The 25132-nt window shown below is 56.6% G+C and overlaps 5 protein-coding genes across 5 annotated transcripts; 4 read left to right on the top strand and 1 right to left on the bottom strand.

Annotated features, from left to right (window-relative positions):
• Nucleotides 1-773: 773 nt before the first annotated feature.
• On the top strand, nucleotides 774-3614 carry DCS_02741 (uncharacterized protein; the record flags this gene model as incomplete). Its single annotated transcript, XM_040800067.1, has 3 exons — nucleotides 774-1215; nucleotides 1318-1950; nucleotides 2023-3614. The coding sequence occupies 3 exons, from the start codon at nucleotides 774-776 to the stop codon at nucleotides 3612-3614; spliced, it is 2667 nt and encodes an 888-aa protein (XP_040660950.1).
• A 9985-nt stretch (nucleotides 3615-13599) lies between these two features.
• DCS_02740 (uncharacterized protein) lies at nucleotides 13600-16192 on the top strand (the record flags this gene model as incomplete). The annotated part of the gene is made up of 2 exons (XM_040800066.1): nucleotides 13600-14503; nucleotides 14553-16192. 2 exons carry the CDS (start codon nucleotides 13600-13602, stop codon nucleotides 16190-16192), a joined length of 2544 nt encoding a protein of 847 aa, XP_040660949.1.
• Nucleotides 16193-19196: 3004 nt separating this feature from the next.
• On the top strand, nucleotides 19197-20645 carry DCS_02739 (uncharacterized protein; the record flags this gene model as incomplete). The annotated part of the gene is made up of 1 exon (XM_040800065.1): nucleotides 19197-20645. One exon carries the CDS (start codon nucleotides 19197-19199, stop codon nucleotides 20643-20645), a length of 1449 nt encoding a protein of 482 aa, XP_040660948.1.
• Nucleotides 20646-22355: 1710 nt separating this feature from the next.
• Nucleotides 22356-22961, top strand: DCS_02738 (uncharacterized protein; the record flags this gene model as incomplete). Its single annotated transcript, XM_040800064.1, has 1 exon — nucleotides 22356-22961. The coding sequence occupies one exon, from the start codon at nucleotides 22356-22358 to the stop codon at nucleotides 22959-22961; it is 606 nt and encodes a 201-aa protein (XP_040660947.1).
• An 890-nt stretch (nucleotides 22962-23851) lies between these two features.
• Nucleotides 23852-24550, bottom strand: DCS_02737 (uncharacterized protein; the record flags this gene model as incomplete). Its single annotated transcript, XM_040800063.1, has 1 exon — nucleotides 23852-24550. The coding sequence occupies one exon, from the start codon at nucleotides 24548-24550 to the stop codon at nucleotides 23852-23854; it is 699 nt and encodes a 232-aa protein (XP_040660946.1).
• Nucleotides 24551-25132: the final 582 nt, after the last annotated feature.

Here is a 25132-nt window from a genome sequence, read left to right as displayed (position 1 = left end):
CCGTTAGCCGTCAGTCTCGTTCAAATCCCGGAAAACGAATTTCATTCCAAACCGCCTAGAGGCGTACTTGCAGTGGGAACGGCCAGGGGCAGCCACCTGTGGGAACGAACAGACACTCTTTGGCAATATCAAAGCGCAACTGTGGAGCGATACTCGAGAAAGCGATGCGTAGGAGCATTGTGATGCCCGCCATCGTAACCGCTGGAGCCTTGCCAACTAGGTCAGGAGTCATGAGAGCGAAATTGAGAACGGAATGGAGATTTCTCTTTATTGCCACACGCAATCTCCCGCTGGGCTCTCTGGGTACGAAATGTCCAACACCACTGATGACAGTATCCTTCGTTTGAAATCAATTAACTTTGTACCGGCGGGTACTAGCGGTTTCAAAGCCTGCATCCCCCATCAACGTGTTGGCCCCTGCGGCAGCACTTGCCCGAAAACCTGTGTTCTACTCTCCATGCCTATCAAACGACCTGGTACGGTTCCGCCAAGGTCATGTCTAATGAAGAGCAGTGAGAGCTGGAAAGGGATGAACGCGTTAAATAACCTCCTTTGTCGGCCGTGGTTCCGGACCTGTCCCTCCTTCGGTTTGTTTGTTGTCCGAATCTGCACCGCTCGCTAGCAGTTCGCCCGTCATTCATTATATCGTTCTTGTGTCGTTTCCTGACCCGTGCTGAAGTTGGAATGAAAGTTTCTCTACAATTCCGAGCTTGAATATACAGGACGGCAACGAACCAGGAGCACAGAGGAGCGGACAGAAGCATAGGGAAAGCATGCTGCCGGCTCTTTTTTCCCTCGCAGCTCTGCCTCTGGCAGCACAGGGCCTAAGTGAGACGCCCGCTGACAACCGCATGGTTCAGCAGCCTGGCCTGATCCGGTATCCCATCACCGTCTCTGAGGGTACCGCGTCCAAGAGCATCGTACTGCGGCGTCAGAATGACGTGGCCGTCGAATCGCGCAAGACGGGCTTCATCTACACAATCGAAATCAACATCGGGATGCCGCCCCAGCCGGTGAGCGTGAACTTTGACACGGGTTCCAACGAGCTCTGGGTCAACCCCGTTTGCAGCAAGGCGGCCGACCCCGATTTTTGCCAGTCCTTTGGCCGCTTCAACGGCTCCCAGACGTTTGTAGACGTGAACCGCAATGATACCATTCACTACGGTACCGGCCTTGCCCAGCTGGAATTTGGCTACGACTACGTTCAGATAGGCTGTAAGTGGAAACCGCTCGCCTCTCTCGCATGCTAAGAGCAAAGGACGCAAAACCTCCCAGCGCAAGCGGGCTAACCTGTCCGTATTCTTTTCTCATCTGCAGCTGCCAAGATCAGCCAACAGATATTTGGCGTTGCCACGTACTCCGAGTTTGCCACGATTGGCGTCTTGGGTGCCGGCCCCAGCCTTGATGGATGGGACAGCCCCTATCCGTTCGTTATCGACTCGCTCGCCAGGCAGAATTTCACAAATAGCCGCGCCTTCTCGCTCGACATTCGCTCCATAGAGAGCAAGCGCGGGTCCGTCGTCTTCGGTGGTATGGATACCAAGAAGTTTTCGGGAAAGCTCGAGAAGCGGCCCATCATCCCGGCGGCACAGTCCCCTGATGGTAACACGCGCTACTGGATATACCTTGACGGCATCAGCATTCGCCTGGACAACGGCTCCGTCGTCAACGTCTTCGATCGACCCAATGGCCAGCCAGTGCTCGTCGACAGCGGCTACACTGTTAGCACCTTGCCAACCAATATCTTCAATGGTATTGTCAAAGCCTTCCCCGACGCCACCCCCCCAAGTAGCGGGTCAACACTATGGAAAGTTTCGTGTGACACGGTCAGTTCTCGGGGCTTCGTCGACTTCAAGTTTGGCGAGACCGTTATCAACGTTCCGTACAACGACTTTATCTGGCGCCAACCCGAGTATGGTCTCTGCATCCTCGGCGTTTCCCCAGATGATGGTAAGCCACGCCAACGGTGACCCTAGGCAGCACTTGGTCAAATCAAACCCTAACTGACGTGTCGAAAAACAGCTTTCCCCGTCCTTGGCGACATTTTTCTGCGTGCTGCCTACGTCGTATACGACCAGGACAACCGCAACATCCACCTGGCTAACAACGAGGACTGTGGTTCCAACCTCATACCCATCGGCAAGGGGCCCGACGCCGTCCCTTCTGTTATTGGTGCGTGTGGTGGCCAAGCGACGTCGACTTCTTCGCCAGAAAGCCGCGCAACACTTACAACCGGATTTGCGTCCCTGGAAGCCGGTTCCGCTGAGTCTACTGTCATGGCGAAGTCATCGAGCAGCTCGGCTCCTTCTCCGACCGATACCAACGTCAGCGACTTTGTCGAAAGCGACGGCAACTCCAACACAAGCAGCCATGAAAGTGACATAACCAGCAGTATTACCATCCGCAGCCAAATCCCCGATAGCACCAGAATCCCTGAAGTCAACACCCAATGTAGCAACACCAGCTGCAGGAACGGGGCCATTACCTCCAAATTCTCTGGCGGTAGAGAAACCGCCGAAATCTCCCAACTTTTGAGCCAGCCACACCCTGCTACCGTTGATGCCATCAAGTCCATCGAAACTCCAGCTGGTGCATCCACCACCATCTCCTGCCCGCCATATGCAATACATTGCGCATTAGGATCCGTCGCGAGGGAGAAAGTAAAAAGTACAATGCTCTGGGCTCCAGGTAGGAACGCGACGAAAATCTCCGCCTTCAACGCTTCCATTGCGGTGGTTCCTACACCCAGCATCACCTCTGTCTTCACCACCACTGAGATGCACACCATCACCGCCTGCGGTGGTGAGGGTGCTTGCAAAAAGGGCCATGTCACCACCCGTGTCATCACGAAGACGACTTACCTGTGCCCAGAATCCACCGCTACGTGGACCATACCGAGCATCTACACTTGCGTCAAAAGTGACCAGGGCTGCAATCCTGGGGACAAACAAACGTCAATGCAAATAATCACGATAGTCCCTGTCACGCCCAATCAGAAGCCCACCCCCGTCCCTGGTTGTGCCGATTGCAGGATGCCTCCTCCGGTACCGATTGTCCCGATCATGTCTGCCGAGACGACCCTTGCGCAGACATACCCTGTTGTACAAACCCCTGAGGTCCAGACGTTCCCAGTTATGGTTTCCTTGATAACCCTTCCGTCTCTTGTGGAAAGCCTTCCTGCTCCATCATTTTCTCCTCAATCGACTCCCGTCCAACTGCCTATTGTAGAAAAAATTCCTGTCCAAATCCCCAAAGTGCTTCTTTCCCCTCCTTTCCAAAATACCACCGCGCAGTCGACATTCAGCCAAGACAAATCTAACACTACCAGTGCTACAACACCGGAGGTACCAGGAATTATCCAGCCAATTTATGTGAAGATTCCCTCAGTGATCCTACCCCCTCCCGCTGATTACTTCGCTGCGAAGGCAACATTCATCCAGGACAACTCCATTGCCAACAACACCAATGCCATGACACAAGTTGCGCCGGCCACCACAACAACCACCTCACGGACTCCGGTGCCATTCTTACCCATGAGTCCCGCTGTTACTCTGTGGCATATGCCCCATGCTGCTGCAGTTGCCATGGGAGTTCTGGTAATGGCTATCATGTAACGCGGAGTTTGATTCTTTGCATTTGACTCATGGAAATATCCTGGCATTAGCATGCACCCCAGGAGGTATTGATAAAGTAAATAAGCTTCTGTCTCGTGGATCCCGGATAAGCATTTCATGTTCAAACTACAAACTATATAATAGATTTGATCACCTGCCCGAAGACGCTGTGGCATCACCACTGCTCTTCCTGTTGTGTGGCACCTGGCCATTCCAGAATGGTGACGAAATTGTTAATACGACCACAAAATTCAAGATCTTTGAGCAAATTTACAAGAATTTCGATGTTCAGAAATGAAAATTTGTGAGCATGTGTACTGATAACAACTATATCCATTTCTGCGAGAAATTTATTGGTGATTGGGATAACACGGTGATGGTTGATATTGAATCGGGCAGCATCACCCACACATGTATGATCACCACTTTCTATGAATCTCCCTAATCTTTTATCTGTAGGTTATGAAATCGTTGCATCTAGTCCGACATATGCATTCTCAAGTCGTAAGCAGCAAGTTCATAGCGAGAGCTGCCCTGGATGTGGCCCACCAACTTCATCGAGGAAGTTTGTACAGGGTGTTTGGCAGCTCGAACAGCAGTACAGTAACAAGGAAAGTTCAGGAGCTGCCGCACAATATCGATTGTCCACCATTGTGTGGATCAAACTCTTGCCATATCAAAGGGCCTTCGATGACTTACATGCTTGGTCGAGAGGCGGTGGCCGACTCGAAGAATTCTCTTGACTTCGTCCCAGTTGTTCAACTTGTGAGCACATCGCCGGGGTTTTACAGCAGGTGAGGCAAGTTCAATGTGGCAGAGTAATCATACCTTGTCTCATCTTTGCTTTGAAAATCCTAACAGATGACGGCGCAGAAATGTCACAATAAGCTCCCACCATGAGACGATGACGATGAAACTGACGTTTAGTCATTTACTAACGGATGGGCAAAACGTAACGAAAAATCTCGAAGCAGCTATGAGAGACCGGCTGGCTTTTCGAAATTACCAGTACGGCTTCTCCTTCTACCTTCCCCAAGAAGAGGCTTTGAAATCTGCAATGCGACCTCATCGGCATTTCCCCACGATCCTTGAGCCACGAGATATTGCACCTGGCCGTTGTGCCTAGTGAAGATGACTCTTCGCTTGTCCTGTCATCCACCCTGCTGGCTGCCCAAATTCCGAACGAGGACAAGCTCGGGGTTGACCACGCCGTAGCTTCTCCGAGATGCCTGGACGGACGCATTCCGTCGCTGCGTTATACATGGTGCCATCACCAGAATGGAAGGAGGATGGATTATTATCATTTTGGCCGGCAGCACAAACGTCATTCTTGTCCTTGTGCATAGCAGTTGTCATGGTAGGTGGGTATATCTAGTACGAGAACTCAGCTGACGAGGGATTGCCCCAAACCGCCCGCCTACCGAAGGCTTGCGCCCGCGGAGCTCACCCCTGAGGAACTGGCGGCATGGGTATTGATGACGGAACGACAGACGGATGGAATGAGAAGCATGGAATATCTTGACGCTTTCCGACCAGCGTTCCTTTCTTTCTCGATGGAAGCCAAAGGCAATTTGTCATATCTGGAGGGCGAGCCCGGAACCCAAATTTGTGAGTGCACGGTGCCAGTGTACCCTCAAGCACTAGCTGGGCAAGGAACAACAGAACAAGGGCATATATCAAGGACAAGAGCCGGGGGAGGGGGTGCGTGAAAGGGTATCCTCGGCCCAGAATGCCAAGTCCTGGCCGTCAAATGCAGCGGTGCCCGACCGTTGGTAGGATCTAGAGAAATTCATTGGCTGGTTAAGCCAATGATGAGAATTCCGTAAATGCGAGGATTGTGATTCTGAACCCTACCAGAAAGCCCTGGTGTTTCCTGCTTGGGAGTAGCTGCCAACACACGTGCATGAACAGCACGAGAAGGGGTTGACTCCAACTCCCACGTTCGAGTATGTGGCGAGACCATTTGACAACGATTTCCCGAGCAAGGAAGGAGATGATCGGAGGGAACTTGTGAAAATTCCACGGATACGGCAATGGAGGAAAGTATGTGCTTCGGCGAGATCGTTGTTGCCCATACAGCAGCAGTTTTCAATATTTCCGGAGACATATACTTTTTGATATCTGGAGCAATTCATAAGCATTTGTATCTGCTTCCGTCTGGTGCTGATATGGTTCGTAGGTCCTCATGCGGATGTCATCCTCATCGAGCAAACGATGCCGAGTGACGACAAAATCGAGTGGCTTGTACCTCTGCCAAAGTCTTGCACATTTTTGATACGGCTTTGGTGCAGTCTGCTTTGCTCGGCTCACCCTCCTATTTTCTGATGTCGCATGGGGCGAAGGAACTTTTGTAGTCGCAGGGCGGGGGTTTGCACCTTGCCAAGGTTCGTTCGGTGCCGCCCCTGGCACACTTTTGCTCCCGGCGGTGAGAGAGAGCCGCAATGTACATAAATGTAGAATTATGCATCAGTATGCTCATACATGTGGGAGTAAATGTAGGATCTTGCAGGGTACTCGGTAAACGAGGAGCATGCGCCTTACAGGTATTACTCCAAGGCTGGTGGAGAGGCTGGCAGAGGTTGGAGACGGCAGCGCAGCAGCCGGGGCTTCTACCCCATGGGGATACTGTCCGATTCCACGTGCCAAGGAAGAATGTACCTTGTCGCTGGACAATGCTGGAAGCCGAATGTGGCGGAATTCGGAACCGTTCACCGTTCATGTGCCCAAAGTATACGCTTAGTCGTATCTGTAGACCGAGAAGAGAGATGCCGAGGAACGACTCATGTATCGTTTGCATAGGTTGTATAGCTGGAGTCAGGATGAAAATATTACCCTAATTATGGGACGATGGTGATCCCTTTCTAATGCAGCAAATCGATAATCACTCTCTTCATGAAAATTGGAAGACGCACCCTGGAAAACGAAGGGCTATCGTAAGCTTAGCAGAGGGCTCGCCATGCTCATACTCGCACTCATATTCGTACTCGTATGTGCAGTGCATACTTCCTGGCGACCGGTACAGCGTCAAGGAGCAGAATGGCGCGCTACAGCCAGCCTCGCGTCGCTCGATATCTGATGGCGCCTCGCGTCGATGCGGCAATGTCGCCGTCCAGGGATAACGCCCGAATCCAGGAGGGGCTTCCCGAGTGCCCCATCTTTGCGGGGAACCGTGTATATGGTCAGTGGTCAGCAGACGGATGGATGATTCATGGATGGCGGCATCAATCTGGGGAAGCTGCAGCTTGTGTGGAGTTGGCTGCCAAGTGCTCGGGAGAGATGGTGGTTGCGCTCACCTTCTCATCGCCTACCTAAGGTGATTATTTCCACACTGGGTTTTCTCCCGAATATCCCACGGTAGTCCCGAGTTCGTTCAGTACACGCCCGAGTGAGCAGGGGGGTACCGTCATGGAGTCCTTTCGTTTTCCGTGCAGGACCGCCGCGTTTGCCTACATTCATCTATACTCGTGCAGCAAATTACCTGGGGTTAGCAACGACCACATGGCCCATTTGTGCTCGGCCATCAATGTACAAGAGTACTTGATTTGCCAATAGTCAGTCAAACCGTTGGGAGCCATGGACTGCAAGCGGTAGTAGTAATGGAATGCTGGGGAAGGGGGGGGGGGGGGGGGGGAGGGGGGAGTGATATTACTGATGAACCAAGTATACAGAACATACCACTGCACAGTGCAACGTAGTATAAGAACGTCACCCGCCAGCAAAGCGCGACGTCGACACCTACTCGTGGGATTCACCAATGACCACCGCTATATCAGCAGAGCAGCACGCTCACGGGTCTCTTGCCACGGGTCACTTTTCACAACCGTCACCTCTCTCACATGTCAACACGCCTATCGTCTTCCGGGACGTAACCGTGTTACTCTCGAGCCATTAAATTATACAAATGTGCCAAACTGTGAGTGATTGGGAAACCTTGGTCAGGGCCTTGATATGCCGAAGAGTATGTCTGGTCCTGGAGTGCTTGGAAACTGCCGCATTTCAACGCCTGCTCATTCTTGTCGGCTGACGGCACTGGGGACCAATGTTAGGATCGTGACGTGTGGGGGCTGGTTCTCATAGGTGTACTGTCATGCCGGCTCAAGGCGAGTCCTACCGGGACCATCTGATCTCGATTCTTGCTGCCCCCCCCTATCCTCAAAGAGATTGAACTTTTGGCTCTGCGCTGCAAGGCCTTGTTGTGTCCTCTACATTTTTTCCGTCGTTCAAGAGGTTGTTGGATTGCTGTTGAATTGTACACACACCCTGTCAGATATGGGATGCTGTTGACCAGCCGCGGGAAGCGACGGCAGTTGGCTATTGCAACAAAAATTGGAGTCGTTCGGAGTCCTTCTCTCTCAACGCCTACTTGTAAAATGGAGCTTGTCTGACCTCCGAATCGGGGACAAAAATGGTCTCACCGACGCCCATTCGCCCGTCAGAGAAATGAGAAAGCCATGGCAAGCAAGGGTGGAAGCGGACAGGGTCGTTCCCAAACATCGTTGACTAAAGTCGACTAACTTTCACTGGCTTGCATTGTAAATGAGGGCATCATGTAGCCACTGACGAGCATTGCCAAGGTCTGTGTTTCCTGCATTGTAAGCTCGTTGCCGATGCCTGCACATAGTCTGCTGGCCACCCCAGGTGCAATATGGAGTATTTTTGGCAAAGACATGGTGATGAATCTCTGTTACAGTTCAAACTGGAGGCTTTGTGATTCTCATCAGCATAAGGATGTCTGGTATGTAAGAACTGCAGTCCCAAGTCCCAGAAATACACGTATTTCTTCCGTGCATAAACCAGAGCATTGATCAAATCATCTGGATGGGTCAGCTATGCAGAAACCATGACGTTTGCTTTCCTGGATGTGGTCCTCGTGCAGAATGTGGCATCGGATCTCGTGAATCTGAACATGAATCATTTTCTACGCGCCGATGCGCAAGAACCATGACTTTATGAGGTCAATAGTATAGTAGACACTCCTTACGGTCGGCTTACTTTCTTAAAAATGCATTGTGATGCTGTATAAACCCCAAATCGCATCTAACCAAGCACGGATAGCTCTGACAGACATCAACTTGTTCGCAGGTCAGTACAACATACATCAGTATTAATATATTGTACTTGTGGGCGTTCTGTACTATGAACAGTCCCCGTTCCGTTTGGCCACTTGGTTTCTTGACTAGAGCAGGCACAAGCCATCCTAGGCGACTTGCACGGAATTTTGACGACTTTTGCTCGAGGTCCCTGAAAGGCAATAGATGAAGTATCTAAAACGGGTCGACAAGGCAGTCGACAAGGCAGTCGATAAAAGCCCACCAGCGTCCATGAAAAGTTTTGTTTTGCCGGGTTCTTCAAACAGTTTGGCGTTGGTAGTTTTCTGTTTGGGACATGCAAGTAGGAGAACGAGCATATACACATGCCAGATATTGTGCTCGGGCATGGAAGTTGGAGTTGAGTGGATCAAAATTCCGAGATGGGATAGCAGGCATGAATTATGTGCTCGAAGGCTTCTAGAAGTACGGCAAATCGACCAAGGTGTGAGACAAACAGATCGTAATGGTGTGAAGCCCTGGTCTTGGGCCATGCCTAGCGCGCCGATTATCCCCTGTCCCATGACGGCGCTTCCTCACTGCATCACAGCTTGTCATAGCGACCGCCGAAGTTCGTCAGCAGAACCAGTAATCAGGCCTCTCGGGCTGGTCGGTGCGGTATTATTATTATTATTTGGCAATATTGGCCCGTACACCCTTCAAAGAGCTATCCCAAGGATCATTAGTGTACGACTAGTGCGGAATCTGGACTTGAAGGTAAAGGCAAAGCTCAGAGCTTGAGAAATGCAAGCAGCTCCAGCCGTGAGACCGTATCTTGCTTGAGGGAAGGCGTTCATGAGGCTTGCACAGATACGTAGGGCAGGGTATAGATGACGCAGTCAGCGTAGTGTCCTGCAGGGCGCCGGAACGGACATGATCATGAGTCCTTGGCCATGCACACACTCGTGTTCAACTGTATGGAGAGCCGGCAACAGGTAGAGTCTGCAGTTGACGGCATTTTGTGGGTTATTTGCTGCTGGATTCTCTCCCGCCGCCGTGATATTATTCGGACAATGCGGGTTAGGGCAAGCACCGGGACCGTTCGAAAGCACTAGGCTTCATAATAGATCTGTAAGCTGATTACGCTTTGCGGACAGTGATGAGCAAAGGCTTGAACAAGTTACCAAAGCCTGGCTTCGTGTCCAAGGGAGGTTCGCCTCACATGCGGGCGCTGCAGGATGGTGACATCGAGAGTATGGGGTACATTGAACACGGACTTGCCTGCCAGGGCCTACTGTCAGGTGGCGGAGATGTCCAAAGAAGAAGCCCTGATGAATGTGAACGAGACGACCATTGTGAAGCAAGAGATGCAAACTGTCACATTGGGAGACGGCAGCCTCAGGCTGCGAGCTCTCTGACGGTGACGAATTCCTTCTATGGCTGCACAGCCAGTGTTGGGGAGCTACCAAGGGTCGTTGCTTCCTTCTCTACGGCCACCAAGGTCACGAGGGGGAAAAGAGGCCGCCCTACCCCTCATGCCCTGTAGGACTTTGCACTCGATTCCCATAGGAAGAATTTGCATATCAAAAGACGGGAGCGCAGGCGAACTTTGGCGAACAACAGCACCCCGGCTCGCATCCTATTCAGCACGAGCTATGGGTGCCTTGGAAGGAAGCCAGATATCAAGCCTGGCGCATACCGGCTCCAGCTCGTTTACTTCTAACCTTCGTCTAGGCGGAGAGCCTGTGAGAGTTGGTTGCGACGAGGAAAAATGGCTTGGTTTGTCCGGCTTGTCATTTGTTGCCCTGAATTGTGCAACAAGCCATCCAACTCAGGACGAAGTAGGTACTGCTTTTGAGAACTCGCTTTTGAGAACTCGCTGCTTATGCGTGCTTCACCCTGACGCTCGCTCAGCTCAGCCAAATGTATCGTCAGAGGGCGTCAGGTAATAGATTCCGCCAAGGCCCAAATCCACAACCCAAGGAGGGAGGGAGGCCCGCCAGTTGCAAGCTTCACACCTCATTCTCCGCGATGGAGCGGGTCATCGGAAGCCTCATGTGCCACTGCCGGCCCGTCACGCCAGCACCAAGGGCGGCAGCCCTTCATTGGCTTGGCCATCGAGTGAGCGAAAGGAAGACACTTCGCTCCCTGACTCCGGACTATTACGTTTTCGGTGCCCTCTCGGCAATTTTCGCTCCCCGAAGGACCTTTTGCAGAAGGGCGGGAGATCGAAAGATTCGCAGCCAACAAAGTCAACTTGGGTTGTCCGTTCAGACCCGTAGTCCCCAGCGGGACAAGAGAAGCAATAGAATGTCTCCCGATATGTCCATGGCATGGTCGAGCAGTTTGATAACGCCGGAGCGCGTTCTCGACGACATCGGCCAAGAAGCGATGAACCAGGGTGCATGTACGAGTACTCGTGCACCCGAGCCTGCAGTCAAGGAGGAGGAACTACAGTACACGTAGGTATCCGCAAGCACACACGACGCATCGTTGGCGCTCACACTCGCAGGGCGCCACGACAAGGGAGGTCATCTGCTGAAAGCTGGCCCCTCCCTGTCTCGTTGTCGGAGTCGACGGCGGTAAGACCGGAGAGCGGCGCCTTGCCCGCCCGATGCGGCTTTGACGTTTTCCACGCTCTGCCACCCGTTCATTGTGGCCGCATTGAACAGATTTTTGTCGACCGAAATCATCGACTCCATTTGACACCAACGCGTTTTTTCCCGGAAACGCGATATCATTGCAGCGCCTGCCAGCCATGCATGGCACACCAAGCACGCGGAGAAGTAAAGAGTCCCCGCAGATTGGCTCGCCGTTGACCCTCGACCCCAGAAAGACAGAGTCTCGGCGGCAGATGCAACACCGAACGAAGCCTGCGTATTATTACGCTTGCCAACGTTAGTCGCCGGCCAGGAGTGGGTTCCACGAGTGGGTTTGCAAAAGGACCTGGCGCTGGCACGCTAGGCGCCGAACGACCGTCCATGCAGCCTCAACGCTCAACCGTACTGGGACGGGTAAGAATAATAATAGCGCGCCCCCTGATTCGTCCCAGCTACGGTGAGGGCGAAGTCTTGCCAGGCTTGGGAGCGGTTGTATGCGTGTCACTGGTACTTCGTACATGCACCTGCATGTATATGACCTGTTGCCCATTGGGTGCGCGATTGCCCAGCATCGACGAGAACCAAGCTAAAGCGACTTGCGTGATTGCAGGTAGATGACATGTTTGCTTGTTCTGGACCGCGTGGGAGCTCTGACAAGCCGGTGTCATCCGGGCAAAAAGGCACGACCGACAAGTCTACTTCTTGGTTACCGGGCAAGGCATCCATCCATCCTATGGCGAAACGAACCGCACTCGGTCCTTCCTTCGGATTTCTCATCAACCGCACCCGCCCCGCGATTATCACGAGCCAGCAAAAGAAACGTTCCGTGTGCTGGTGTTGGCCTCGGGATGCGCGTGACTCGGTTGAAAACTGACAGCCGTTGCGTCCCGCTCCCTCGTCACCCGCAGAATTGCCGTGAGGCCCGCGAAGCGAAAGTGCCGTGCGCCTGTCTGCTGATATCGCGCGGGCGCCAGCTCGGGATGGGTGAAGGCGCAAGACGGTCAAAAGCTTGGCCGAAGTGTGGCGGAGCGTGAATATGGTGCCTGGATGGAAGGAAACGGGGGTCCAACCTCCAACTAGCTCGAGCACGAGGATGCCACCCCCCACGTCCCCGCCGCTCCCCTTCCTTTACCCCCGCATCCCCCGAGCCGACCGACTCCAACAAACAGGAATAAGTACAGCAAGTACAGCATCTCCAAATTTTCATCCCCGCACACCCCATTCGACGGACCGAGCATAATTACGGAGCACATGCACTCCGTACACATGTGCAATGAACAAGAATACTCCGTACTCATACGTGAACGACTATGGATACTCCCCAGACGGGACGCATGCCAAAGACTCAAAGACTCGAAAATGCACCATCCTGCCTCTCGATTTTCTCTACACCTCACCTCTCCCTTTCTCTGTGGAACTGTGCCGAGGATTGTGTCAAAGCTCGCAATATCCACTTCTCTCCTTTCTGTGCTGACTGGCAAACCAACAAGCGGAGCAACGCGAAGTGATCAAGCAATAGCCAGGACTCGCCGGCATTACGGTCGCACCCCAGCATGGCTGACGCCGACGGATAATATATTTCCTGGTACACCCCCTCAGGAAGTGGAGGTGGAGGGGGGGTTCCTCGAGAACGGCGCCATTCCTCCATGCGACGGCCGATCTCCCCGTCATGCTTAACATGTATCCTACTCGGCCGACTCCTACACACCGCTGGCCATCGTGAATGCGAACACACCCCCTTATACCCACAATTTCTCCAGATTATGACCCACCGTCCCGAGGAGCACCACGGAGATGGACGACCTGTATCTGTGTTCGCAAGGCCCTCTTACGAGGTGCCACACGCACTGACAGACCATACCACTGGGAAACGGACGCCAGGATACATATGTGTAAGTACTCGTGCTTCCATGATGACGGCCGTACCTTGTGGATTCGATGGAGAACTGACCAACCCCCCATCCCTGCCCCCCCCCTGTCCGGGGCCTCACCAGCTCTCTCTGCTATGCATAACCCTCCGACCCAGCTCGTCCTCGACAGTCATATGCTGGGCCATTTAGATAATCCGCCGTCTATATACATATCCAGTCCGCGCCCGTTTCTTTCTGGCAACGAAGTCTTGGAAACTTTGCTCGACTCTTGGTTCCCCTGAGCTTGCAACACCTCCCCGCAGCTCCCTCCCTTCATATTGCATTGCCACCCTATTGCCTCTTGTCCGTCATCGAACGCAGACGAACCATCTACAACGGCTATTGAACAAATACCTGCATTTCGCCAAACTCCTTGCGCACTTATCAGCGCCGCCAGGCTTTCCCGCGTCTCGCATTTCGAGCAGGCTCCCACGTTGTCCGTGTGACGATGACAGCTCCTCTCGCCCACCAGACCGTCGCTGTCAAGGACACCGCCACTGTCCGCAAGCGCAGAAGGCGTGCCCCAGCTGGCGGTGCATCTGACGACTGCTTCACCTGCTCCAAACGAAACGTCAAGTGCGACCGACGGCGGCCGTACTGCTCCCAATGCCTGGAGATTGGGAATGAATGCTCCGGATACAAGACGCAGTTGACCTGGGGCGTGGGCGTGGCGAGCCGAGGAAAGCTTCGTGGCCTGTCCTTGCCCATTGCCAAGGCGCCTCCGGTCACTCGCGAGCCTAAGAAGTCGCCGGCCAGCCGCTCGCGGTCCAACTCGACATCGGCCGTCATGTCCTCGCCCTGGAGCGAGACGGAAGACCACCGGAGATCGCATCCTGGCCCGATCGACATTCCATCCCTCTCACACCTTCCCGGTTCGGCGACGATTACTCCATATCCAGCCCATGGTTACGATTATCTCTCCATGTCCCACCCGGAGCCCGTCTCTCAGGGCTGGGGCGGCATGCATTACTCTCCGCACATGGTACACTCCCCGGATGCAACGTCGAGATACTCCAAGTTCTCCCTCCCTCTCATCACCGAGAGCCTGTCCTCGTCGGTAGACTCGGTCAGCGACGTTGACTACCTATCTCCCCTGAGCCAGTCCTTTCCGCGGGAGGATATGACGTTTGGTGGCAACCATGGCATCTTGTATGACGGGTTCACTGCCCACCAGCACTCTCCCGTCCCGCAAAGCCCCCCTTCAACGTTTGTGCTCGATCACAGTCGCGCGCCGACTTCATGCCCAGGCCTCGTCTATGCCCCTTCCGAGCCAAGCTCGAGCCTCAACTCTCATCTTGACCCGTTCGAAACACACCTTGGCCACAAGCAGATGCGCGAGTGCGACAGCCTCAGTGAGCATCACATGGCGCCCTGTCCCGCCTTCCCGTTCTAATGAGGCAGCAGGTGTTCCTCAAGCAGACGCGTACAGCGGTGGACACGGCGCCGGCCACGTCTGGACGCCGTCGCACCGGGAGGATGAACTGCAGTCGCCACGGTCCGAGCAGGCGCAAACAAAGAGCTGGCCAGGCTTTCGCGAATCCAGCTCGTTGCGGGCGAGCCCCGACCTGGTGGCGCGGATGCCATTTTTCATGGACTACTACAAAAGCACCATGGCACCGTCGATGGTGTACATTGACGGGCCTCACAACCCATTTCGAGATCACATTCTCCAGCTTGCGGCCAACAGCCAGAGTCTTCAACATGCCATCTGTGCTCTGTCGGCCTGCAATTTGCGAATGAAGAGGAAGCTGAGTCTCGGATACGAGACGAAAGAGCTTTGGGAGAGGCTCATCGCCGAGAAGCACGCAATAGACAGCTTGGGCGACTCGCAACCGGACGACCCGGCCTTGGCCGAAGAGTTCCAGCACCGAAACCTTGCGGTTCAGCTCCTCAACGAGCAGCTGAACGACCCCGTCAAGTCGGCCTGCGACTCGGTCCTCGCCACCATCCTTCTCCTGTGCCACTACCGCATGGTGGAGTCGGGCGTCGCCAAGTTCCACACGCAGTTTGCGGGCGTCAAGAAGATACTGGCGATGAGAAGCGAGCTGTTCGGTCCCTGCCGAGACTCGGCTTGGATCGAAGCTCTTTTCGTGTACTTTGACGCCATCTCGGCCAGCATCAACGATCGCGAGGCGCAGCTGGGACCGGATGGCGACGACGGCGCGACGGCGGCTTCCCCGCTGCCTCTCGGGGCCGAGAACCTGGTCGGCTGCGAGAGGGAGCTGTTCAAAACGATCAGCAAGCTCGGCCGGCTCAACCTGCTCTCCCAGCAGCGGCCGGTGCAGAACATGGCGGCGACACCCCGTCGGAGCTCGGAACCTCACGGGCTGTCCGGCTCACCCATCGGTGCGTCGTACGTGCACAGCCAGCTCGGCGACATGTACCCGATGCCAAGCCACCGCTTCGACGGCAACGGCTTCGGCGCGACGCTCGACGACGACGAGATTTTCGCCTCGGCCATGTGCACGACGACGGCCTTTGGCGATCGCCGGTCCCTCTTCTGGCGGGAATGGAAGGATGCCCGGCTCGCGCTGCAGAACTGGCAGTTTGACGGGGCGGCGGTGGCGGCGACGCTGCCGGGATCGCCAAGCCCGAGCCAAATACGCGATCTGGGATCCCTGTCGGAAGCGTTCCGCTACGCCGCGTTGCTGTACACGGAGCGGCTGGCGGGCCCGAGCACGGCGTCGAGCCACACCAACTTCCAGAACCTCGTGAGCCAGGTGGTCTACTACGCGACGAGCCTCGACGCGGGCAACACGGCCGAGAAGTTTCTGCTGTGGCCGCTGTTCGTGGCGGGCTCCGAGTGCGTCAACGAGCTGCAGCAGAACATCATACGGACCAAGTGCCGGGACATCATGTGCCGGTCGGGCTACATGAACAACCTTTCGGCGCTGGACATACTGGAGAAGCTCTGGGCCGGCGATTTCAAGACGGGGGCCGAGTTTCGGAACCGAGCCAAGATGGCGGGCTGTCGGGGACCATTCAACTGGGCCAGGTGCCTGGGAGGACCTGGAGCCGAAGCGGAGTGGATCATGTTTTGAGACGCGCACGACGACGACGAGCACTACGATATGACGACGGGCGGTGGCACAGAGGACCGAAATAACAAACACGGCCGGACCAGGCAAGGGGGTCGTTCCCAAGGAGCTCGGATATCCTGCTCGTATTTGCATTCCCGGTCGGCGACTCGGGCCACGTCTCAGGGACGGACGGATGGATGGATGGATGGATGGAGGAATGGATGGATCGGTGGGTAAAGAATTCGTCACCGTATCTGTACCTGCGACCCGCAGTCGGCACAAGGGCAGGCATTTATTTCTGTATCTATGGGCAAAGCATGACAAGCGTGGCAAAGCGTGGCAAAGCGGCGAAATCAAATTGCACGACTGATTGAGTTGAGCACATCGTCGAGTGGGATGGGTGGCTTCGAATTGATTGAATATTCTTTTATGCAATGTTTTTCGCTCGGTCGCCGTACTAGGAGATCATGGGCCGGCCGCATGCTCGCCTCGCCAGCGCACACGTAATCATTACAAGCACACTCGTCGTATCCGGACGGCATTGTTGGTAACGAAGAACGTGCCCTTGCCGTCGGCACTACATAGTATGTACGCATGCCAGCGCACCTACAGTACAGTACACTTACTCTGCCCTTGTTTGCCTGTACGGAGTGCGCGAACGGCGTGCTGCAGCATAATACTGCATGCGAGCACATGCTGCCTTGATTATTCTCGAGAGGCAAAAAAAAAAAAAAAAAAGACAATAAAAGTGCCAGTAGGACGGCCCCGCAGCCCGACGAGGGTCCGAAACGGCATGTTTGCGGGCGATGTTCTCGAAAGGGATCGCGTCGCACGAAACGAAACTACGGGGCGGCGCTACAGGGAGCAAGCCATCGATGGCAGACTTGAGATGCGAGTCGTACTACGACGCAGGTACGTGGCGCGTGCAGATGCAACTGAGTCATCATAATGGCGATTTCTGGCGGAATTACTCGTAGGCGTAAGCAGCGTGACAGGGAGCACAAGGAATACGAGGATCGGGAGAGAATGTGGGCGACGGTGCCGGGGACACCACCCACCCCCGGGGCGGGCGCACACAGTATTGGCACTTGTACTTGGGTGAGGGCAAGTCACTGCTGGCACTGCATCCATCCAGTGAATGAATACCCACGCATCGCACGTATCCGGCATCTGAGCTGGGTGGATTCCGTGCTCCGATGCACGACGACGACGCTCTTCTCGGACGGCAACCTTTCGGCAGTAGGATGGGAGGCGTGGATGCATGGCCGCACGCCTCCCGACGGTGCCATGAACAGTACGAATGGCCGCGGCTCGCGGCACGACGAAGCTCGATCGGGGTAACACTGTCGATTGACGCCAACGCTCTCGGGCGGTGACTGGTCACACCCCGACTCTTTGTTTTGTTATCAGCGTTCTCTCATGTGTTTTTTTTTTTTTTTTGAAAAATCGGCAGAGGTCGCGCATGCTCCTCCGTGCTCGGGAGTGGCCCCGTCCGGTGTTTGGTTCACTCGGGTTTCCAGCACCGACACGCCTGCTGCGTCGCAGGTCTGTGCACGGAGCCGTCAGCAGCGCAACCGGAGCGGAGGTGGCCGGGCGGCCGGTGGGCGGACGAGGACAGAGGGCGGCGGGGCAATGGCAGAATTGGGGTCCAAAGCCGATGGTCGCGCCGCGCCTGGCAACCTGTGTATTTCTCGATTTGGTGACATGTGAGCGGGCATCGGCATCTCGGACACCAGTACGGAGCACAGGCACATGGACAGGGCACGGAGCAAGGAGCCATCAGTACATGCTTTCCGTCCGCAGGTACTGTATTACATGTACTTGACGGGGTATGCTCTGGAGTAGTTGTGCTTCAAAGTATGTAGGTGCAATTACACCTACGGAGTACTTGCTTATTACATGTGCTCACGAATAAGTACTTATTATAGTACCCGACAAGCATTCCGTAGGTACTGTACTCCGTAATGATTCCGTAAATAAGTGTACCCGCATATCCGCATTCCTAATAATCCGTTCAGATATAGGAACACACACGTACGGAGTAAGTGCTACGTACAGCTACATGTACATGTACATGTATGTAGTTGCGAGTTCTTGCGCGTCCATGCACTTACATGTGCACTTGCGGCGATGACCAGCTGTACTTGAGAACGTACAACCAGGGCGTACGTGTACCGTCCTCCGTACTCCGTAGTTGTAGCTGCACTGTAGCTGTACAGGACGGACGCAGGCGGACAATGGCTTGGCCGGGGACCCTTGGCGGCGTCCGTAACGTGCCTGAAGGTGCAACAGGACTTGCAATTAAATGCACCTACAAGCACGTGTACTCCGTACAACTACAGACCGCTCACTCACACGCCCACCTCGTACACCCAAGCACACTGTTCTGTACGGAGTACTTGCACCTACAGTACATCTACCAGATTTCCCTCGACAACGATTAATACACTCTGCGCGTGCAAGAGTACGCTGGTACTCTCGGTCCAGGTGTAGTTGTACGTGTGTGCAGGGCCGTCCTCGGCGGGTGAAGGGGTACGAGGACGAGGACGAGGACGGGTGCTCCGTAGTGGGTTCGAGTCCATGTGGCGCAGCGGCTTGCACGGCTTGAAGCGGTGAGTGGCGGTCCGTTGGTTGGCGAGGACGGCATACGAGGTTTACGCCTGCCGGTACAGCGCACTCCGTGCCACGCCAGGCTTGTGCTCCGCCGTGGTTCATGTGTTGGCTCGCGTCGTCTGGCCAAGCACTCCGCCGTGCTGCAAGTGCACCTACGGAGTAATCACATGACGACAAGTAATCAGCTACTCCGTAATTACAGCAGTGCTGTAAGTACTCCGTACGGAGTGCTCACATTATATTACGCCGACGAGGCTTCGTGGCTGCCGATGGCTGCCGGCGGTGGCGTGTGGCTGTGTGTGCCTTTGTTCGTTTTCGCGAGCGGGTCGTTCGGAGTACATGGATTGTACATGACGCTCGTACGAGGACGCAGGCTACCACAGGTAGACGCAAGTACACCGAAACGGTCGACATGGCTGCTGACGATGCTTGTCTCGTTCACTCCCGGCCCGCCGTCTCATCACCGTCTCATGCTTCTCGAACTCGTTCGTCTCGATTCATGCTTGGGCACCATCGTGGGTTGGTCGATCCCGGGAGCTCGCCAGTCGTGCCCAACGTCCAGCGCAGCGGCGCCCCTGAGGATGACGTCGGCTGCCCGGGCACGGCGGTCGGTACCTGGCCATGGGTCAAGGGCGCGCGCTCTGGGCTGTCGCGCAGGCACCGTCGTCGGAGAAGGGGTGCCACGGGCGTGTCCGGGCACTCGGTCCACGCCGCGACCGTGATGATAGTGCTCTGCCTCGAAATGGGGTTCCTCGTGGGCAAAGTGCCGTGGAGGCATCTGATGGATATCCCGTCTTCCTCGGCAGCCGGACCGATGCGTCGTCCGGTCACGGGTCGCTTCCAAGCGAGGTGGACCGTGGCCGTCGGCACCATCCCCTCCCGCCAGCGAGGCTGCCTCCCGCAGCGAGCCATCGTCCTCCGCGGCACGCCCGATTCGCATCCGCATGGCCGCGTGGCTGGCTGGCCGGCGGAGGAGGCCAGTCGAAGCCGAGGAAGAAATGGTCGTCGGGCGCCCGTCGATTCGGTTCCCGCGCCACACGACCGGCTCGGAAGCACTGGGCAGGGCGCCAAAGGCCACGAGGCCACGAGGGCACGGCCGACTGCGGTGTGCGAGGACGAGCGGGCAGGGAGGAGGGACGAGTTGCATGCGCATTACGGCGGATTGCCCTACCCGTGCGTGACCGACAAGCGAGGCGGACGGCTGCGTGGCGTACGAGGACATGCAGCGCGGTGCGCCGCGAGCCCAGGCAGGCAAGGCATCTCGATGGCATGCGAGGCACAGTGGACGCCGGCGGGAGACGCGTCCAGCAGGCAGGCAGGCAGGCAGGCACGTGTCGTGTCGCCATGCCGCCCGATGCATCGTCCTCCCTGGCCTCGCCATGGATCCGTGAACGTGTATTCCGTACGAGGCTCGGCGAGGGAGCGACCCGGGCCGCGAGGACGAGTGCAAAGGGAAGTATTCGGTCATATGCTGTGCGAGCACGAGAACGAGGATGCGTACGGCACACCCCTCCCCCTCCAGGGCCCCTCCGTTTCCTCGCTCCTTATCGAGCCGGCCCCGCCCCTCCCCCGCTCCTCCCGCCATCTCCCTCCCCTCCCAGTCCTTGCCCACCCCCCCTCCCCTCTCTGCAGTTGGCGATGGGTGCACGAGACTGGCAGGGACAGGGGCAGGGGCAGGGGCGGGAGCAAGGGACGAGCTCGCCACGCCCCTCCGACCTTTGCGCGGCGCACCCAGGCCGTGGCCGAAGTTGGCCGCGGACACGTCGTCCAGCGGCGTCGTCTGCATGGGCATGTGCTTGCCGAGTACGGAGTACACTTGTCTACGACGACATGCACGGAGCACGGAGCACGATGCACATGAATGCACATGCGTGCAAGTGCTCACTCCGTACACCTACAACACACCTACTCACGCGCACATGTACTCCGTACACCTACCTACCTGTACAGCACAACCACTTAAGTGCTTGTACAGCACAAACTTGTACGGCACACCTACTTGTACAGCACACCTACAGTACTTGCACAGCACGCCTACTTGTTCAGCACACCTACTTGTACAGCACACCTACTTGTACAGCACACCTACTTGTACAGCACACCTACTTGTACAGCACACCTACACCTAATTACATGTACCCCGTACTTGCCCTCTACTTGCATGCACATGTAAATGCCCTGTACATCTACCAGGCGTCCCTCGTCCCTCTCCTCCTCCATGACCAGGTCGCTCCAGTTCGGAGTTCGGACGCCGAGGGTGCATGCGCCTGCGGGAGAGGCCGGCCGAGTCACGGTTCTTGCTCGTACTCGTACTCGTTCACCCGTCGCTGCTGCTTGCACTTGTACGTGCATGTCGTATTACATGAAACCCTGCAAACTACGCGCGTCCGCAGCACCATGCGCAAACAAGTACGTGCCATGTACACGAAGCCACCTGTGTCGTGCCGATCGAAGCAAGTTCTGCCCCCCCCCCCCCCATTCCCTACACCACACGACAGGTACGTAACTGGTGCACTGTGCACCTGGAAGCAACCTTGTCACATCGGCATCTACCGTGCATGTGTGCAATATGTGTGGGCGTCGGCACACCTGAGCACCGCCTGCTCGCGTGCACACGTGCCATGGGACCGATTTCCCATGTCGGCAACTCTTGCTCGACGCTCGCTCACCATCCCCATCGTCCGTGTTCCCCCTTCTCGCCCCTCGCCCCTTCAGTGCTCTGCCGCGTGGCCGGCGGAGGGGAGGGAACCGCAACGTCTGCACTGTGCGGACGCTTGCCGCTGGACACCAACCATGCCCTGTGCTTGCTGGTGCATGCACGGAAATGGGCACTGTGGGCACGAGCGCAGCCACGTTCGGACGACGGTGAGCCGGTGCGAGTCCAGGACAAACGTACCTGCTACACAGTGCACGATCCGTGGAAGCTGCCTCTCGATATGCCCACGCGATCATGTACACTTCGGTGCGGGTGTCGGTCCCTGTGCATTCATGTACTGCGCTAACACCTGCCGTCCGCCTCTGCTACTGCATGATGCCCGAGTACATGTGCCTGCACCTGCGAGCGCTTCCGCACCCATCCGTGCCTGCCACGATGGGGTGGGAGCGGTGTTGGTGTTGCGTGTCCGGCAGCGAACGGCAGGCACGTACCTTGCTGCCGCGTGCCCCCCCCCCCCCCCCCCCCCCAAAAAAAAACGTCTTCTTCTCCAAACACCCATCCATCACAAAGGCAAACTCCTCCGCAACCAGGGTGCCCCCTCCGCAGCGACCCCGGCGGCGAGCCCCGAGCACGACGCCAATCTCCAATTTTTCACCCTCGACGGCGGCTGCCATGGACCTTGACCTCGTCCCTGGGTCCCTCTCCGCCTTATCGGCGTCGTCTTCGCCGCGTGCGTCGCCGTCGTTCGTCCACCTGCCCTTGGCTCGCCCGGAAAGCCTCCTATCTCTGCCCGCCAGCCAGCCGCCCGGCTGCGCGATGGCCACCGTCGAGCACATGCCTGGGTCGCTGCTTGGGCATCCGGCAAGGACCTTTTGTCGAATTCGTGCTCGACCCTCCAACCTCGCCTTCGTCGACATGCCGTGGAGCACGCCGTCGACGGTCCGCTCCAACCTCGCCTGCTCGACCCTCCGACACCCTTGTCGACGGTGGCGGAGCGCGCACAAAGCAGGCATGGCACCGACAAACGCAGCGGCTACTGCACGACTGACCGACCGGCTGACTGACGGACCGACCGACCGACAGATCAGATGGCCGTCAGGTGCGAGCCTTCGGTTCTGCCATCTTCCAGAAGCCCACGCCCCGGCTCACACCTCCACGCCCGTGCCCACGCCCAGCCCGGTAGGTCCCGGAGCCGGCCTGATGGTGCGAGCTGTGATCGAGCGTCGCATCCGGACTTGCAGCCTGCCTCTGCAGCCTGCCCTCGCTGCCGACCGCCAGCCGATGGCGACATCTCGAGCGTCGTGGCAGACCGCCTCCTCGGCAGACGCGGGAAAGAGGCCGCCTTCATTCGTCGCATTCTTGCCCACTCTCCCCCGACGCTCCACGCCGCCAGCTGGCCAATGTTGCAGCCGGAGACCCCGAGCCTCCCCATCGTCCCTCCTGCCGCCTTCCCTCCGTCCGGCTCTCACCCTTCGTGCCAGCCTGACCGCGGACGAAGGTGCCGGCACCGCACGCACGTAGCATTGCATCACCGCCACGTCTAGCATCGCTTGGCCTCGTTGTCACATCGTCCGCCCTCCATCGCCCGCTTGACCGGTTCGACCGCCGCCAGCCAGCGCCGCATCCGTCCGAGCATCCTGGCACCGCCATCACCAATCCGCAGCGGTCACGGGCAGCGGAATCCCATCGGAATGGGAACATGCTCATGGGTCTCTTCCGTCGTTCCAACCATCGTGTTTGCCGCACTCCCCACGGCAGGCTCGCGGTGCCCGTCTCCGTCGTGGCAAGTCCTCTCGTCGTTTCCCAACCGTCGTTCAACGCTACTCGACGTCGGCCGCCCTCGAGCACTCTTATCCCCGAGGTAGAAGAGAGCGATCGACAGACTCGGCGACGGTGTCGTTGCCGTGGAATCGGAAGTGACAAAAGACCGTCGTTTCCGTGTCGTGGACGCGGATGAAATCATCGTGGTGCCGCCATCCTCCCTCTGGAATCACCTATCGGTACGGAATGGCCGCCGCCGCCGTTGTTTCCCGATGGCTGCATCCATACCCCCCGCCACGTCGTGCGCGCCTTTGCATACCGCAACTCGACTCATGACGAGCCTGCGAGTCACCTCGTTGCGCCTCATGTCGCCGAGGCTTTCCGCCTCATGTCCCCGTTTGCCGCCAAGGACGCGAGCGTACGACCCCGTCCCAGATGCAGGCTCGAGAGTCGACAGCGTGTGCGGCGACCGAGTTGGCTGAATTGTCGGACGCAGGGCCCACGTGCCCGGAATGTTGATTGATGCCGATTCGAGCTGTGCACAGGAGAACTCCCCGACGAAAGTTCATCTCCACGGACTGCCATCGCGACCCTTGTTCGTCCCGACGGCGAAGAATGCTTCGAAGCAAACAGTGCTGCATTGTGCTACGTCACGGGGGTCTCGGCAGGTTTGGCGAATCTGGGAGCAGGTAGGCGTTCATCAGCGCTTGACCACCCCTCCGTATCTTCTTCCGCGCCTCCTCGAGTTCTTGACGCAGCTCGTCCTTTGCTCGCAGAGCGTCTCTCAACACCGTCAAGTGCGGTGTCTTGGAAGATCGCATGTGCATGATGCGCTGCTCAAGGGCCCATGCCGTGCTCTCCCCCTGCTCTTGCGACGGTTCCTCCATGGCCTCGTCGGCCTTGCCGTCTCCGTTTCCGTCCACTTCCCGCATCGACGCGCAGGCAAGCGCCCAGATTGCGTTGCCGTAGCACTCGGTCCAAGACAAGACTTCCATGATCTCTCGGCCGCGCGCCTTCCTCCACAGCTGCAACCGTTGCAGCTCGAAACGCTCCCGAGCCTGCAGCGATTCCAGCCGATAGGCGCCGTTCTCGACGCCCTGGTCCTCGGGGGGTCCGGCCGCTTGAATGGCACGCACCCGCTTCACCCACGACTTCAAGCGCTCCTCATCCTCTTCTGCGATTTGGCGGAAATGGCAGTCGGCGCACAACCAGGGAAAGCTGGTGCTGACGAGCACCTCCTGCTTCGAGGCGGGGCAAAGGCCCTCGCAGCCCGGTCTCGTGCAGCCCGAGTTGAAAGCTGACAAATGGCGGCACCCCTGGAAGTTGATGATGGAGATGCAACACGGCATCTCTTGTGAATGGGAATCGCCGTGTGGTGGTTGTCTCTGGTCCGAAATCGATTTGCCTTCATTGCCCTCGGGTGGTAGCAAAAGGGTGTACTTTGTGTACAGAAATTTGGAAGCTCCTCGCCCGCATTTCTTTAATGGTAAACAACTGAGCCGTGGAATTCTGATCTCTGTCGAGCCGTCCAAGGAATCCAGAGAGGGTCTAACAGAAAGGATGCACTTGTCGGTGAAGCAGCAAGGGTCAGTAGACCCAGTATGAACTTCCCGAACAGCTTATGAATTCTATGACGGGTAGGGGTATTAGGTGTTGGTGGCGCTAAGCGGCAGCTGTCGAACAACGACGCCAAGGACTACTGCACGTCAAAGTACGCATGAAGTCAAGATTTGTGGTAGGTCTGCAATGTATCTTGTACGATGCACTAACTATGCATCTACGACCATGTGCATGATTCTGAAGACCCAAATCAAAAGGGGGGAGGGGGGGGGGGCGCAAGAAGTCGAGGTAGCAAGGCATCCATTGCAATGGGTATGGTATATATCCTTGGTCCCGCCATCCAAAGCTTAAAAATCGCAGGCAATCGTTCG

Source organism: Drechmeria coniospora, chromosome 01 (assembly GCF_001625195.1).
Source record: "Drechmeria coniospora strain ARSEF 6962 chromosome 01, whole genome shotgun sequence".
Classification (NCBI taxonomy): Eukaryota; Fungi; Ascomycota; class Sordariomycetes; order Hypocreales; family Ophiocordycipitaceae; genus Drechmeria; species Drechmeria coniospora.
This window is presented reverse-complemented; position numbering and strand designations above follow the sequence as displayed.